Genomic DNA, 18,672 nt, shown 5'->3' with positions numbered 1-18,672 from the left:
GATCTTCAATTGTTCTATAATACTGGTTTTGGATGCATTATAAATATTTAAAGCGTTTAACAGTTTACTTAGATTTTACTTATAATCTGTGGTAGCGTGAAATGGCCATATATCTATACTCTTTTGAGAATATCATTGATAGACTCAAAAGGAAAGGCGCTAGCTAGCTCGCTAGCCAGTTCAGTGGTTCTGGTTCTTGACTGTCAACAACTTTACATGAAATTAGACAGTTTATCATGTCATTTTATCGCCGAATCTTTGAAATATTGAAAAATCAAAACATGCAAAAAACATTTTTAGTGGCTTAAAAAGCTTTTAGTGTTTTGCTAAATAAAAGAAATAAAATTATTCACCACAAACTGTGTTACTTAAAACCGACAATATGGCAGTCTATTTAACAAAGAAAATGCTCTCGAAGATGAATAGATTGAAGTATCCCTATAATGTGCCCATCGAGGCGGTAGATGAAGGAAGCAGCAGCAGTAGTAGTGCTGATCATTGGCAAAAGTTGATGTCTGAGACCAAGTATGTATTACGTGCAACTAACGATTCTTAAACCTACTTTGTTGCATTGTTCGACTTGTTTCATGATGTTTGTATATATGCAATTTTACGTAGTTTAAACTCCTGTATATTTATGATTTGTGTTATTTACAGTAAGAAAACGGTTCAGTTAGCCAAAGATATGATATGCAGGGTGTGTGCTCGAAGTGGGTGTACTCCACTCAGTGATAAAATTGATGGCTGCGAAATTATGTGCACAATTCGGAGTCTGACTAATGTATCTGTAAGTATAATTTAGTTGCTGCTGTGTTTTGTGGCTTCAGCTAACTAAATATTAATTAAATAAATTTCATTATGGAAATAATAAAACAATAAATATTAAAAAAATCATTCATCAATCAGTAAATATTATTTGCAAGTTGTAAAGTGTGTTTACTTTCTTCTAAGTACCTTTATAGTAATACTAACATAATAATAAATTCAAGAAAAACAATTGAGGTAAGCCATATGAATACCAGATTACTTTTACTTGACCTACAGACTTCTTACATAAGATATCAAAGTTGTTATGCCAATGTTTGTAATTTTCAGATTGAGGCTGATGATTCTTTGCCCAAATATATATGCACCAATTGTTTGGAATCACTTAAATTTGCAATGAACTTTAAAAAAACATGTGAAGCCTCTGATAAGAAGTTTAGGAAGATATTACATCCTACAGGTGAACTTCTGATGTTTTAATTAATTCCTATGACAGTGCAAGCAATCGACATGTTGTTAACATGTATGTTCCAAATATGTATTTAAATGAAAAAAATCTTTATTAAGCACTAAAACTTTTCTTCTCATATTGGTAATGAAACAAAACACTTTTATTATAACACCTTTTACAGGTAACAGTTTCAAAATTAATACATAAACATCAAATTTCTGAATCCAGGTGTGCCTGAACCATCATATCCGTATTCCAAACATGACTTCCAACTTATCCTGCACCAGATCAAGCAAAAGAGGATGAGACGAGAGGAGAGAGAAGCTAAGGAACAAATGAGGATTGAAAGGATGCTTGAGAAGAAATCACCAAGAATCAAACAGTTCAAATGTTCACCTTGTGACTTGATATTCCCGAATAAGGTTACATTTAGATCAATTTTATATGACTTTACATCTTTTAACATTCTCATTGTTTCCATCAACCATCAAGAACACTTAAGATATATTACCATATTCACCTTATAAGAAAACATACCTAAATATTTATCTGCTTCCCTGTTTCACCAAGTTGTGTGTTACACTGACTCCCAGTGTTAGCCCAATCAGTTGTAAGCTGAACAATCGCTAGAGCTGTTTTCAATCACACACAATCAAAATTTTCATAATTAGACAGGGTGCCATAAATAAGTATTGAAAAATAAAAGAAGTTTGGAAATTATGGTACTCAATATAATTCCCTGTCCTTATATTTTAAATATCAGTAATATGAAATGTTCAGGAGAAGCTCATGTCTCATCGTCGTGAGCGCCAGTGTATGCGGCGGGCATGCGACATCTGCGGCCAACTGGTGCTCAGCATCACCCAGCACATGCGACACATTCACAAGCAGAGCTCCCCACACAAATGTCTTACCTGTGGCAAAGAGTTCCCCCTCATTGCCAGACTCAAAAACCATATGTAAGTTTTGTTTATGTATGCATAGTGCTCCTGAAAATGTAACTTATACTATTAAATGTATACTATTATGTTAGGTTATTCTCAGGTTTTATATATGCTTTTTTACAGGCTTGTTCACACAAACACTTTCAACTTCTTCTGTGATTTGTGTCCTTACAAGTGCAAACACAAGTACTATCTGGTGATGCACATGCGTACACACACAGGCGAGAAGCCTTACAAGTGTGCTCAGTGCCCTGCGACCTTTGTCAACCCTTCTAACTTGAACAAACACAAGCTCACTCATCAAGCCAAACAATTCAAGGTGAGTGTTTTAATCAAAACAAACAAATAAACCCTTCAAGAAAAAAGTGTATTCTATTTTAAAGGCCGGCAACATACTTGTTACTCCTCTGGTGATGCGGGTGTCTATGGTCGGCGGTAATCGCTTAACATCAGAGACAGCTTGTTTGCCCACACACTCGAAAAAAAAACGGCTTCTTTGTCAGTATTGCTAAGGATTGATTTTTAAATTAATATAAACTTGTAAGTCATATGTTTGCATGCATCTTCAATGTGAAAACTTGGAGCAGTACGAGTTTTAACAACGCGATGCTATTGTCCTCAGTGTATGCTATGCGATAAAGCGTTCCGTACGAACACCGCATTACGAGAACATCAGGAAGCGGCTCACATGAACATTAAGCACACCTGTAACTATTGCGGCCGTGAATTCTGCTACAAGTAAGTTTTACATGAAGCAGATAGATGCACATGTATTCATCTGTAGCATGTGTTCACTCTGTTTTTAAAGGAGTCTTTGCTAAGGAGTGTATAAAGATTTAAAATGTAAATGTTACAATGTGTTTAGGTCGGACCTACGTAAACACGAAATACGGAGCCATAACAGAGTGAAACGCGATTACGTCGGCGGCGAGCCGACTTACAAACAAGTGGAGAGACTGCAGAAAATACAGGAAACTGAGGCGATTGACAAATGGCGCTCTCAAGAGATGACGGTTACGCAGTCTGTGCCTGTCGTTCAACCCACTTACATAGATCAGCCGAAGGAGTTTATAACCAACCACGCCCTGTACTTCCCTGATGTTAGCATGATACAGCAGCAGCAACAAATGGGTAAGTTAAGTGTGTATTAACCCAATCAGTATCTAGTTTCTAAGTGAAGACAGACTCCAAAACTGCATGCAAAATAAAAAAAAACAGTGTGATTATGCTATAGAGTAATGTTATTGAATTAACTTAGCTTTTAAATTATTTAATTTAATTTTCTGCTACAATGTATTTAAAAAAAGAAAGAGTATATATCGTATTCATGATTTCATTTTGTGTTTTTTCAGTTCAGCAGCAGACTGTGGAGTTGAATCTGTAAGTTCATTTTTCTACGACGTATTGTCAAAACAATCAGCTATGTGCGCGCTACGAAATTTAATAAAATTTAAAACGTAAACCTTCAGATTATTTTAAGTGCGCGGATTTAAGTTCATGTATGTAGTTGACGGAATTGCGATATTCTTCCGCAAGTTTTTTTTTGTTGTACGCACGTACCTAAGCCCGTACCCATTAATAACTCGATGTTTTGTGCCGTGGTTTTAACCTTGTTTTTTCTTTTCTAGACCCGAACTGGCTCTGAAGAAAGATGAAGTGGAGTTATACAAATCCCAGCCGGGAATCGGATATTTTTAAGGCAAACTGAGCAATTATAACTGTATGCATTTTTTTAGGTAATATCAATAAGATATGAAATATTATTCAACGTAACCTTAGATCGAACTATATTATTTACGCAACAATTTGTGCTTTGTCCTCCCGTAAAATGTTCCAATTTTTAATTTACTCAAATGATGAAATTCGAACTTTTTCCGTTAGGACAATGCACACCCAATTAATGACAATTAAGCTAAATACTTACTTAGGTATTTTAATCCAGTGTAGTTTAATGTACCCATTAAGTAAATAATAAGGTAAATATAGATATTGATTATCTCCATACATGAGTTTTATTTCATATTACCTAGACCTAAATATGACGCTCTCAAAAGACGTAGCTTTTTTTTTTTTTTTTAAACCGACCTCCGGACTAAGTAATTTAATACTTGTGTCGCGGGGGGTTTCACAAACATTCAAATCACATGCACAAATCACCCAGACTCGGGACAAGCGTTCGTGAAACACACAAATGCTTGTCCTACGTGGGGATCGAACCCGTGACATGTCGCGCTCAGTGGATTTGGCGTGGTGACCTCAACCACTCAGCTATCCGTGCAGTCGTTTTTGCTTTGTACGCTTGTAGCTTTGTAGTTGTACGGTACCACTGGTAAAATTGACATAATCGGCTTAATTAAGGATGATTGAGACACTGTATTGCAATTGGGTCGTTCAAATATTATAATACATTTTGTACGAAGTGATATATTCCTGACCGTGGCTCGGCCGTGTACTACGTGGACGTGACGCAGAATCGTAGGTGGGTATTGTTTTCCGGCTCCAATATGGTCAGGCCCCGACACGTTACTTAAACATATACATATATGCTCCCGGTTGCCAACAGAGCAGTTATTACATGTTTTACTCTTGCATTTATCGCTTTCTGGAGAAAGGACAAATACCAATAAAGTATGAAACTTGGTCCATATTGCCTTCCAATGGCAGATCACATGACATCATTTGCCTTTTGAATTTTCTGCTTTAACAATAGTTTAATTGTTTTTCCAGTATAAATACATTAAAACATTCGAATTAACGACCGTTAATCTCAAAAGACTTGTAGCCGATCAATAAGCCGAACAAATAACGACGAAGACATTGACATAATAATAACATGTCATACATTATGTCACTTTAGTACATAATGTTTGGTATGCTTAAAAATATACAATAAACTCGTTTTTATAGTGGTGTAAATGGTTTTTGAATTGTTTATAAGATAAACAAAGGAAATAAAATAGTTTGATAATACCCGTTACTTTTATACCAAAACTATGACAGTGTATTTAACAAAGAAAGTGCTCTCAAAGATGAATATTTTAAAATATCCGTATAATGTGCCTATTGAAGATGAGGAGGGCAGTAGTGGTGATCAAAATGATCACTGGCAAAAGTTGATGTCTGAAACAAAGTATGTAGCACAAGTAATCATCAAAAATACATTACTAAATATCTTGTTCATAGAATGTTTAATTTACAGAAAGAAACTGGTTCAGCTAGGTAAAGATCTGATATGCAGAGTGTGTGCCAGAAGCGGGTGTATTCCTCTCAGTAATAAAATTGAGGGCTATGAGATTATGACCACTATTCGGAGCCTAACAAATATATCTGTACGTATTGTTTAAACTAAGTTCATTGTTAAGGATCAAAAGTATATAAGTGCAAAGTTGAGTGTAGAGATCTTCAATCAGATTATAAGTAATTTGAAAGGATGTTACTTTGAAGTGTTCTATTAATTATCTAGTTTTCCTAAACAGCAGATAGATCCTGCACACAGTCAACAGAAAAATTGAATTTATTAAAAAACTAACATTTTGCACAAAGATCAGTTCTAAGATTTTATAACTTGGAGTATACCTGACCAAAACAATCAGTCAGCCAGTTTCAACAGAGAGTGAAATAAAAGGACCAGGGTTGTTATTTAAGCTTTGAATTTTTCAGATAGAAGATAATGATTTCTTACCCAAATATATATGCACCAATTGTGTGGAGACTCTTGAATTAATATTGAAATTTAAAAGGACATGTGAAGCATCTGATAAAAAGTTTAGGAAGATATTGCTCCCTGCAGGTGACTATAAACTCTAAAATATATTTCCTTACAAGAGTATAAAAGCAGGCCATTATTTATATACACACATATGTACTCATTACATGTTGTAGATATTTGTAACATTTACTTAATTAAGATATAAACATTATACACACATATGCTACAGAAACAAAGTCATAATGGTATAAAAATAGCTAAATTTTATGTAAAGCCCATTAAAATAAGTCCTTTTTGGGTTTTAAATGAATGTGTAAGTATATCCTTCCAACAGGCAATTCTACATCATCATATCCAAATTCCAAACATGATATGCAACATATACTGAACATAATCAAACAGAAGAGGATAAAACAAGAAGAGAAAGCAGAACAGAAGAAAGTCAAACATATAGAGAAAGAAGAAAAACCGCTGCAAAAGAAAACACCAAAAACAAAACAGTTTAAATGTCCACCTTGTGATCTTACATTCACAAATCAGGTTAATGTTATTCTTATATATATCTATCTTGATTGCATGGATAGCCAAGTGGTTGAGGGAACCTCGCCACACCTACATCGTGATGAGTGCTGGGTTCGATCCCCGTGTTGGATACGCATTTATGTGATCTACAAATGCTTGTCCTGCGTTTTGGTGTATTTGTGCACGTGAATTGAATGTTTGTGAAACACCCCGCGTCGCAAGGACTATCTCCTTAATGCGAGAGAAAAAAGGTTTTTTTTCTTCCCAAATAATAAATGATGAATATTTTTCGTTTCTTTCTGCATTGAAGGCCAGTTCTAGCTTCGGCTACGGGGTAAAAGCCTTATATGTTTATAAGATAAAAATGTTTGTTTAGGAGAAGCTCATGTCTCATCGCCGCGAGCGCCGGTGTGTGCGGCGTGCGTGTGACATCTGCGGCCAGCTGGTGCTCAGCATCGCACAGCATATGCGACATGTACACAAAGAGGTCATGCCACACAAGTGTCCCACCTGCGGTAAAGAGTTCCCAGTCATAGCCAGGCTTAAAAATCATATGTGAGTTGAGTATTCTGGGATCACACCTAATTCGTAAACGTCACAGTCTGTTGCACAAGCTTCATGTGTTTGAAATGTAAGCTAGCTTGAACAAGGACTTACGTAGTATACAGAATCTGTTTATTTACAGGCTGGTTCATACAGACACGTTTAACTTCTTCTGTGATCTGTGCCCTTACAAGTGTAAACACAAGAACTACCTAGTCTTACATATGCGCACACACACAGGCGAGAAACCTTATATGTGTGCTCAGTGCCCAGCTACCTTTGTCAACTTGTCAAACTTGAACAAACACAAGCTCACTCATCAGGAAAAACAGTTCAAAGTAAGTGTTTAGATGGTCAACCAACATCAGTATAATTCGTTTTTATACTCTAACTGGAAAATTTACCAAGAGACTTTTCCTTAAAGTTTGTGTATTTTTCACTCAAAGGTGTTTCTATACGAAATCTAATATATAAAATTCTCGACACGGTGAACGTAATTGAACTCCTCCGAAACGTCTCGACCGATTCTTATGAAACTTTGTGAAAGAACCGAATGTGTAGTGAAAAACTACACATTCAGTAGGTCTGAGAATCGGACATAATCTATTTTTCATAACCATTTTTTTTTAATACCTTGAACTAATGTGTATGGCAAAACTAAATTTGTTGGTACAGCTAGTTATTTTATAAGGATGTATGTGATGTATTTATTAGATGTAAGACACCTTTTATGTCCCCAGTGCATGTTGTGTGAGAAAACGTTCCGAACGAACACGGCCTTACGGGAACACCACGAGGCAGCTCACATGAACATCAAGCACACGTGTAACCACTGCGGACGTGAATTCTGTTACAAGTAAGATACTTGTTTAATTTGTTCACCAGTTTCGGAATAAACTTCTTGTCTGACGCGTATAAATTTGCCGCTTGAGGCGCTAGTAGCACGCGAGGTCGATATGTCAAATCGCTTATTTTTTTGAGTATTGGAGTATTCGGCATTCGCAACAATTTGCGATAAGTGGAAATTGACGTGCTGTCCTATAGGACCCATAATATATATCAATAGCGAATTTTTAGCTAAAAGTTGCACTGATATTCCTAAAAATGTTGTAGATAGTAATTCAGCAATTATAAAATATGTCAGATGTTCAGAATATTAGACAAGTAAGGAAATTATATGAACAAACTTTGTCACGTATATCAAAAGCTATAAGAACAAAAAAAAACTAATAATGTAACTATGTACTTAGGTCGGACCTACGCAAACACGAAAGGCGGAACCACAATCGGGTGAAACGTGACTCTATAGGCTGCGAACCAACTTACAAGCTTTTGGAAAGAAAAAAAATACAGGAAAAGGAGGCAATAGATAAATGGCGCGATCAGGAGCTGACGACCACGGAGGCCGTGCCCGTTACACCAACCTCTTTAGACCACCCCAAAGAGCCCGCTACTAACGACGTTAAACTACTATATATGAATTTTAATGAACATCACGGTACCCCCTGAGGTGAGTTAACCAGTATCTTCGAATTTATTTTCATTATTTTCTATCATAACTCAGTAATATAATTATGAAATTCGTTTACCACGATTTAGAGAATTTAATTGATTTATTTCCTAGTTTTCTTCCAAACTGAAGCTTTATAAACTATTTTTGTTTAATGTTATTCTGAAGTGGAGTTTTGAAGACGGATCTGAATAAAACACTGTTTTATGAGTTATGGACGAAATTAATACATTAAGGGCCAATTTTTCAATCGCCAGATAACTTTTATTCGACATATATCTTTGACGTTTTGACAGCTTTTGTATAGCAAAATGTCAAACGACCACATTTATTCCTCAGATAAAAGTTATCTGACGATTGAAAAATCGGGCCTAAATCGTGTCTTTTTATCATAAACCTCATCTAATATTTCAATTGTATTTTTATTTTACTAATTATAATAAGATTGACCGTATCTGTTAATACCTACCAAAGCAACTAGTTCCCATTTATTTATGTCAGACCTCTTATTAAATAAGGCCAATGTCGGACTCCTTAGTATTCACAATAGTTCGTCCACTAGGTAGCACCTAGTAGGAACATTATTGGAAAACCAATTTAGCAGAAAAAAAATTCCTTGCGAAATGCGAACTCATTTACGTTTCAACCTTGTATTGTCTTTTTTTCAGTGCAACAACCTTAGATTATATACCTATAGATGTAACCATGGCGTGACCGCACTTGAAACAGAAATAGATTTTTATGGTGTTGCCTAATAAGTTGGCAATTCCCACATATTAGGTAAAAAATATTATGAATTCTACTTGATCGCGAACAGACATTATAAGTACCTGTAAGTACTTCGCAAACTAAAAATTCTGAATTAGCACATTTTATATGCTAGCTTCAATAATGTAACTCTTATGTCGTAGTCGTACGAAATACTTTAATAAAACCTCCTTGGTCTAATATTTCGTTTTTACAAGGGCGGTAAGGAGAATCGTATGGACATCCATCGACCGACACGACATAAAACACACACGACACGTTCAATGATGAAATAAAACCAGTCTTTATCATAAAAATATTTATTACAAACCATAAGGAAATACCTACATTCATAATTATTGACCCTTAAACAATATTAACTTAGTGTGCATATTTCTGATTCTTTCATCTCGATGAGATAATGACGTCATTATATAATGAATCCTGACTTCAAAATATCTAAAAGCGATAGCTTTAATTAATAATACAAAATGATTTTCAAAAGGACTTTGTTCATTAATATGATTCTTTATTTCTGCAAAGACTTCTGTACCAATAATTTTTTTCAAAACACTGCAAGTCATTTTTGGTAAAGTGCCTTTTTGTGAAAAATAGGAATTCCCGTGTATTGATGTGGTTTGTCTTAGAATTTTTTCGGCAAACACACAAATTTTGATAACATCTTGTGATGGATAATGTAATCCGCCAACATCCTTTACAGCAATAAAACTCGGAAACTTTTCAATTGCAAATATTGCTCCTAAACATTCATCACATTTTATTTTTTTTTTCAAATTGCGCACTACATATCCAGAAATATAAGTTATGGCTTCCTTTGAAAATTCTGATAATTCTAAGTTTCCTATATAGTCATGACCCTCGGGCAAATCAACAATTGAATCTTCATCGAGACTTTCGTCATTCATAGCCAATATTCTTTCTCTTCTACTGTTTATTTTACGACAAATGGAATTTGAATTGCACGTCAAAATATTAATATTATCTAATGGTATGCAATTACCTGTGGTAATATTTTTTAATTCACCATGGATCAGCAGTCGCTTATACGCCGATACGAACTGCAGAGCAGTAGGGTTATTGTTAAACCCACCTTTAGAGCGAATGGCACTAAAGAAAACCTCCAAATGGTCTTGGCTCATTTTATAAGTACATAAATATCGAAGAGGAGCATTTCCAATATGTATGTACTTGTAAAAAATAATTCTTAGCGCCTTAATAGAAATTAAAAACCCCAGAAACCCTGTTTTTCTTCCCGAATTAATGACTAAATCACCTTCAATGAACCTGAGCGTTTTGAGATAAGTTTCTAACTCTTCTAATTTTGCATTCATCATATTTTCTTTACTGATAGGTTTTTTAAAACCATATGAATATAAACTTCGGCTATTTAGAATATCAAACAAATCATTAAAGTTTGTGATAAATTCAATAGTAGCTCCTGAATGTACAAAGTCTTCTATGGCTAGATAACCCTTGCATAATATAAGAGCCTCGGCGACAGATTTGCTGAAAGTTTGCGCAGCGAGTCTAACTTTCATTATTTGTTTCTTGTAATTAATATGAGCAGCTCTGAGCTTATTCCCTAAATGCAGTTCTTCCAGTTTTTGTAAATTATGCAATTTTTCAATATAATTCCAGGATATTATTTCGCCATTAGCATTCAAAATCTCTTTTTTGTCGGCTAGTGTATTTCTAACAAGTTTTAACATGTGACATGCATCTGGTATTATTACTATGATTTGACCTTCAATAGTTATTGTTGGATTGATATTGTTAATGTCATTAAATTGAGCGCCTAGATTTTTTGTCATGGCGAAATTTGCAGGACATCCGTCAAATGTCACCGATACTATTTGTACCCCACATTCTATTAACAAATGTACACAATTTTTTAATAATTCACTACGTTGGTCCCCGTTGACACCATTTGTCAGAAAGTACCCAACTGGTATTTTCCAACTGGAGTTTAACGCCGTAACCATAAAGACCAAAGCATCCTTAGCTAGCGGCATACTATCGGTGTCTAGATTATGTCCTACATTCACGTATCCGACGGTGCGTTTGCCATCCCACTGTAGGTGTTGTCGGATTGACATTTCGTCAAGACTAACGCAGCATAATATTTTTTCATTAGACTTACTAACTAATAATTTGATAGCTTCAAAAGCTTCACTTGTGAATCCAGGTTCACAATCCACACATTTATACCACCTATATAATGTTTTAGGATGGGGCAAGCATGTGTTAAATTGCTTTCTCACAAATGCATAGGCCTCAGGGCTTAAAAAATGCAAACACAATGCAAATTTTCGTAACGATGGCGAATATTTTCGCGGACAGTTCGTTTTATCGAGGTATCTTTTAAGAAAATCTGCATTTTCAGATTCAACATTTGACAGTAAATCTAATTCTTCAGATTGCATTTGTAGTTTGCATTTTAATTCTGTTATAATATCTTGTAAATGTGCTGTCTTTTTAACTAATCGTCGTTTAGATTCACGTACAGCACGCAATTTTTTGCGACAATTATTAGATTTTGTCTTCTCTTTCTGCAGCAGATTTTCTAGTCGTTTTTCCTTCTTAAGAGTCGCTGGCTGGACAACAGGTTCTACATCAACTTCATAGCTGGGACCGGCCTAAAATGAAATTAAGTAGATTTTATAGTTCTTCTATCAAATATTTGTAAGTTTTACAGAGAATCAGTACGTCAGGTAAATATTGTTTCATTTTGCGCAGGTATGCTTACCACAGTTAACTTCTCTGGTTGAATATTTTGCACTTCTCGTAAAATAACCAACTTTCTTCGTTTATTAGGAGGTGATAAAGATGAATTAAAATTCTCTTTGCTCTCCTGGCTCGTAGATGGTAATGGAGTATTATCCTGTTGTGGACACGGATACGTTGAGGCTGGACTCTGTAACATTTAAAAATAAATACGTAAACAAGCAAATAATGATTAAAAGAAAGACTCAATATTGCATTATTAGAATGAATACTAAATACTTATAGAATAATAAATACTAAATACTAACATGTATATATTTCGTTGGTACTGAGTGAGGTTTTACTTGTACTCGTTTATTTTTATATAGTAATGAATCATCATCAAAATGAATCGAACAAATTTTTGAATACTTTGTTGGCTGCCAATTTTCTCGTCCAGTGGCATCCAGCCATTTCTTTTTATAAAGATTGGATGGAAACCTGAAATTTAAAGAACATTTTATTCACATGCTACGAAAGTTTATCTTTATTGAGTAATAAGTTAAATAAACTACAATAAAGTACTTAAATAAATCTAAGTAAATGTAAATTTACATACAGAAGAATTAATTTCCTCTCAATAAAAATATTAAACTACTAGCTTTTACCCGCGACTTCATCCGCGTGAAAAGTATCCTATGTGTTAATCTAGGTAATAAACTACTCGTGTGCAAAATATCATTGAAATCCATCCAGACGTTATTGCGTGATTGAGTAACAAACAAACATTCAACAATACAAACCCTCGAATTTATAACATAACTACGATGAGTACCTGAGCCAACCCAACAATCGTATGTACTGACAAAAATGAAATATGATTTATTTGGGTAAATTCAAGTAGCTATTATGGCAACCCTGAACCGTTCATAGTTTTAGGTTATTTTATTTTGTGATATTGAAAACACGTATCACAACTCAATATTCTTGGCTCACGTCACTGAATTCATTACAAAACATCATAATCAATGATCATCTGGCCTTGTAGGGCGTTGTATTAACGAAAGAAATGATAATTTCGCCTACTTACGTGTGAAATGTTATTCCTTCAATTTTTCGCTCACTCCGGCTTTTACAGCCCAAAACACTGCAACCCACCATCGCACTTACACTAAATATTCTTTATCATCCAATTTTTATACGCACTAAACACTGTAAATTCGCACAATCACAGAAAAATCCGCAAGACGCCAAGTTTGTTTGTCACAATCTGTCAAACTCAGATCTTGCCAAACAACAAGACCGGCCATGTTGACAAAGACAAAAAATATATATTGTGTCCTGTTTCTTTGCATAAGTTTGACAATTAACGATCTCGCTCTATCAAGGAAAGTCATTTTAATGGTTACATCTATAGGTATATAATCTAAGGCAACAACAGACTGTGGAGTTGACACTGTAAGTAAATTTTAATACGCTCCATTTTTGAACAAAGTGTTTTTTTTATGTCATGGTTCATACGAACTTTTTTTTCTAGACCTAACCTGACTTTGAAATATGATAAAGTGGAGTTCTAAGAGACAGAGCCGGGACTCGGATATGTCGAAGCAAATCGTGCAATTATAACTATATAGTGAAAATGTAAACGCAATTTTGTATTGTATAACCACTATTTTAAAGAGTACTTAACTGTTGAAATATCTTCTCTAAATTAGAGAATATTTTTGAACCACTTACCTATTAATTTATGTTAACATTGATTTTGTTTAGATCATAACTAATAGTAATTATTCAACTTGGATCTGAGCAATGTCATTAGGCAAATGACAACTAAATTATTTACTTATATTTTTTTATTTAACAGTTTAATTTACAAATATAGATATTTATAATCATTAAATCGGAGTTTATTTTTCGTACCTTTTAAGTACTTGGGATGAGTAGAATAAAAAAGTTGCTGTGCAAGTTGTTGTTGTTATGATAGAGGTTCATCGATATTCACAAAAGAACAAATAACAGTTGACATGTATCTAATTCCTCAAAATAATGACACTAAACCATAGAAAGAGTGTTGGGGATTTTTTTTTTTTATTAGATGCTAGGAGTTACCCGCGATTTCGTCTGCGTGATAAAAAGATAAGTAAAGTTAGGATTTTACGGAACCCAAATATTTTTCAAAATAAATTATAGCCTATGTTCAGCGGGGATATCACAGCTTCTCAACAGTGAAATAATTTCTCACATCGGTCCAGTAGTTTCGAAGCCTATTCGTGTCAAACAAACAAACAAATCTTTCCTCTTTATAATATTAGTATAGATTGAGAGCTTTGAAGTGAGCAACTAAAGTAATGAACATAAGTTAGTTTAATTACGCATTAGTTCAAAGGGTATTAAGCATAGCTGTAAGTGCCTAAACGATAAACATTCCTTGAGTTACTGTCGATTAAACAGTAAAGGCAATTGAAGTACGAACATTTATCTGGCCCCATATATCCCGCAATCTACCCGAGCTATCGCAAAGTACGGTAGCGAATAACTTAATCTGTATTAGATCTAGGGGTAAGTTTGGTTCGTACCGCTATTGACAATGTATCGTTTCTCCTGCCTCACTGGAAACGCATTTCAGGGAGGCAAGAGCGAAAAAGGTTTGACAGGATTAAAAGAAAATGTAGGAATACAATAGGTACTGGTTAGTATAAAAACTTAAGTTTAAAATTATTTTTTTATTACGCACCTACCCATGTACAAAGAATTGTACCTAAACATAAAAGTAAGAAAAGAAACAATAAGGAACAATGTACTATTTACAAAGAAAAGGAATTTAGAGAGAAAATTTATAAGACCTTATATAAGGTCACAAGAACCGTGTCACTTCCAGCGCGCTCACACAATGTAAGTTAAAAAGGGTCAAAAACTTAATAAGTTGCTTTTGAAACATCTTAAACCCATCTTTATGATCTAAGTTTCTTTAATAAAGCTGCCAGTCCTTTGTAACGGTCGGACTGTTAGAAAGTGATTTAAAGCCGCCATTACGTTGTAACATCGTTATGACGAGAGCAAGACGTAGGTACAACATTGTTTATGAGAAGCTCTGTTAAACCTATAAACAAACCTTGGGAAGATAGACTATTGTGTATTTTTTTAATTGTAAGCCTTTAGATTATGATACTCACTGTATTTTTAGCATCTGTAAGTTTTTAATTCAGTGTTTATCTACAGTTTGGTTTGGAAGTTTTTTATTAAGATGAAACAGGTAATAGGTACCTATGTACCTAACACATGCCGTGTTCGGTTTGTAATGAATTCAGGTTTAGTCGGACATTACCCATTTCCTTATCTTAACCGACGTTATTTTAGCACTAACTATCTAGACACTGAATACTTTAGTTAGAGGTGTCTGGAAATGAAGAAGAACAGCTAATGCTGCTCTCTACTTCTCGGATTAAACCTCGCGAGCCTCAAGAGCCCCCTTACGTTAATCGGTCGAAACAATGCAAAAAGGGTGACAAAAGCACTCTACGAACGTTACCTTTTGTAGTCACGCTTCAGTGTAAGATGCTAATTATACCTCCGCCACATTTGAAAGACCTGAATTCCCGTTAGCCGTTTCCTGCACGTCAGTAAAAAGGTACTTACACTTAAGCACCTACGTGAAACATTCTTGATTTTGTATGTGACCTGAACTGTTTTCAGCTCTACCTTTTATGATAACAGATCACAAACTATCTTTAACGGAGATATCTTCCTTCTTTTATCGAATGTTACTAAACGTACCCAATATTGAGTAACGTCTAGGATAGTCTTCTATTCTGTGAAGAATCATCTACTGTTCTCTTCATGTATGAATTGTGTGTGGCTTGAATTGTCTTTCGCAAAAATATCTTCTGTACTGTTACTCAAACATCCCTTCGGATTCCTTTTCTGGAGTTTAAAATGCAATCATTCCATTCGATCTCATGATAATATCAAGACCCGAACTTTGGGGTATAAATTACAGCGTTTCTGTCTAAACTATCTTAGAAAATGAATGGGACTGTTTTATCACGTTTTTTACGAACAAGAAGCTGCAAGTACATTAAGTTGGAAAGGGCAGTATCGTAAAGAGGTTTTCGTACTATTTAGTAATCATTAAAAATTTACTTGCTTGTAATGTAATGACGACTTTAGAATTAGGCAGTAGAAAACACATTTTCTACCTATCTCTTATCCGCTATCTACTCCATAATTAATTCCGAGTGAAATATGAAACTTTAAAAAGCTGTTATTGTACTATGAAAATAATACTACATAGTAAAAGTAAATCCAATTCTAGAAGTCTGTAGCTGTAGTTCCCAACGGAATACGATATGAAAAAGATTTCCAAACAAAACATTTTAATTTTAAGCTTGTCTAGTTAAAATTACCAAGGGTCATTTACTTTTTCTTGCATTTTATTAAGCGGGCAACGATTGCGAATAACAAAATTATGTCACGAAGTACTACTGACGAGTATACTGTCATTGAACACTAGTAGAAATTGTTCTGTACAAATATACAAATAATACATTTTTTTTAGCCTATTTGTACGAGACACCTAACGGGTTTTTCTTTTTGGATAAAAGAATTGTCGCGTTTGTGGATAAAAAATAATGTGGATATCAGTTTCCTCTTTGCCTTGATAGGTGTCGTTACATCATCTTTAATACTTTTAGTAGGAAAGTAATAAAATTATTCTCTCTTTAAACTACTAGCAAAAATCTCTGTATTCTAAATTCCAGTCAAATTCAGGTGACCATAATGAAAATTAAATTTTCTTTCCATGTTCGGTATAGAATAGAATTTATTTCCATACATTTCTATGCATTAGATATTCTATTCCCTAACACCATTGGGTATTCCAGTAAAACAAAACCCCTGGATTTTCCCGGCTCACTACATTCCATTGATTAGGCAGCCGTTGGGTGTTCAGATAAATTTTGCAATATATTCACTGAGTAGGAAAATTCCGTTGCTCAATAAAAATAAAACCTCCTGTTTATTACACGTAGAGTTTAAAAAAAGATAGTAAGGGTGGGAATAGAGTAGGTAGATTGTGTATCGAGGCCAGATGAGTTATTTTTATTGTGGGTACATCTTCTATTTGCAATAAGTGTGGGATGTAGGGTAATAATGGACTTACCAGGCGACGAGCGGGGTTACTCGAGGGATATACGACTTCGCTGCATAAGCTCGTTTTCTGTGGTTCCGTGGATATATTTTTACCCTTCAGCTATCTTATTTGGACTCACTTCGGTATTAAACTAACAATGTCAACATAGCCATGACAAGTAATGAGCTGCAACCGCGAAATGAAAGTGAAAGCAATTTAACTTTAGCACACCACCACACAACTTTTAATTCTCTTGCCAAGTTAGGTCTAGTGTGAACATTGTTACGGGATGAAATAGTACCTACACTACCTACCGATGCCTAGAAATATATAGGTCCTATGCTTAGTTACCAGCTGCTGTTTTATCGGAATTTAAGACAAATAAGCTATTAAGACCTTCTTAAAAACCTTTTACAAGCTAATATAAAAAAACGATTAGAAAATAAAATTCAAATTAATCTTAACTGGATGATGTTTTTTTGCGGCGGTTTTATGGCCATCTTCCAGCTCCAACGCCAGCTCTGTCATGCCATAATACTGCATTACCATGTAATAAACATAAGCTGACAATTTTTTTGTTAAAAAAAACTGAAATCAGGGAATTTGATCAAATTAACTTGCAATATTTAATTACAGACCTACAGAAAAACAGACAACAAGACAGGCGAAACTAAATAAAAGTTAGTAAAAATTAAACTTTACAACGTTAGCCCTAGCATTTTATTGGTGGATTGGAAAAGTCGTAAAACTGATCAACACAAAAAGCCGCGAATCACGTCGCTCGTAACTCTACCTTAAGCCTGAAAGCTCAATAAATCAATTCTGACGAAGCACGGGGACTTAAAGCAATATAAAAAGTTCCGACACTGGTTCAAAGTTAGTTATGTCGCTTCCCCACGGAAAAACGACCGTCAAGGTTTGTATAACGGTATTACAGTTCACTTTTCATACGGTGTGTAATGGGTCTACAGTGGCGTTGGAGCGGAAGATACATCGCCGGCTACATATGTCGGGCATACGACCTTTCTCGACAAACTCTAGTGATAGAGTGCCTCTGTTATTGCACCCACAAGCGTAACTAAATAGGCGCTCATATGTAAAACAGGATTTGTTTGAACCCGCAGCTCAAGTGAGATTGTAGCACAAAAGGCTGGGTTACATTTTTGTTCGTAAGTAGAGCGAATTATGTTTTTTAATCCACATTGCATTCGTTGCATAAGAATTGTATTTAGAAAAAATTGCGGCAAAAAAAGGCTTATCCACTGGAACCTACCTACCTAGTACCTATATCGATACATTTTCAATAAACACATTTTAAAAACGTTTTTTTCATGCTTGCCAGAATTGTAATCACTTATATTCCGTTGATTAAAATCTCTAGGGCACGAGGTGGCACGATTTCGAATGATCGAAATATCTTCGTGGAAATCTCTTCTTAATTTAAGGTTGGATACCGAATGGTTGAGGGCTTGCCAAACCCCCTGTTCGCGACATGTCGCGGGATCGATCCCTGGGTTTCTTTGTGCATGCGACTTGAATGTTTGTAAAATACCCCGCGACACAGGATCATCTTAGTAATTCTTGATCTAAATTTCATCACACCTAAACTACACTATTTTCACCATCTTC

General features: G+C 34.8%; 2 protein-coding genes across 4 annotated transcripts; both read left to right on the top strand.

The window, feature by feature from the left end:
• The first annotated feature begins 128 nt into the window (after nt 1-128).
• Nucleotides 129-4,162, top strand: LOC113491885 (zinc finger protein 273-like). The gene is made up of 10 exons (XM_026869085.1): nt 129-525; nt 658-787; nt 1,096-1,225; nt 1,445-1,638; nt 1,997-2,175; nt 2,284-2,479; nt 2,783-2,898; nt 3,026-3,291; nt 3,513-3,540; nt 3,789-4,162. The coding sequence occupies exons 1-10, from the start codon at nt 383-385 to the stop codon at nt 3,856-3,858; spliced, it is 1,452 nt and encodes a 483-aa protein (XP_026724886.1). The 5' UTR covers nt 129-382; the 3' UTR covers nt 3,859-4,162.
• Nucleotides 4,163-4,963: 801 nt separating this feature from the next.
• LOC113491884 (zinc finger protein 2-like) lies at nt 4,964-13,815 on the top strand. 3 transcript variants are annotated; one of them, XM_026869082.1, is made up of 10 exons: nt 4,966-5,290; nt 5,360-5,489; nt 5,821-5,950; nt 6,204-6,409; nt 6,768-6,946; nt 7,077-7,272; nt 7,675-7,790; nt 8,185-8,444; nt 13,347-13,373; nt 13,453-13,815. In XM_026869082.1, the coding sequence occupies exons 1-8, from the start codon at nt 5,154-5,156 to the stop codon at nt 8,441-8,443; spliced, it is 1,353 nt and encodes a 450-aa protein (XP_026724883.1). In that variant the 5' UTR covers nt 4,966-5,153; the 3' UTR covers nt 8,444; nt 13,347-13,373; nt 13,453-13,815. The 3 variants fall into 3 exon arrangements, with proteins under 3 accessions (XP_026724884.1, XP_026724883.1, XP_026724885.1); XM_026869084.1 differs by having other exon boundaries at nt 4,969-5,290; nt 5,344-5,489; XM_026869083.1 differs by lacking the exon at nt 13,347-13,373 and having other exon boundaries at nt 4,964-5,290.
• Nucleotides 13,816-18,672: the final 4,857 nt, after the last annotated feature.

Source organism: Trichoplusia ni, chromosome 3 (assembly GCF_003590095.1).
Source record: "Trichoplusia ni isolate ovarian cell line Hi5 chromosome 3, tn1, whole genome shotgun sequence".
NCBI lineage: Eukaryota > Metazoa > Arthropoda > Insecta > Lepidoptera > Noctuidae > Trichoplusia > Trichoplusia ni.
Note: the sequence above shows the minus strand (reverse complement) of the source record. Positions and strands in the feature narration are given on the sequence as shown.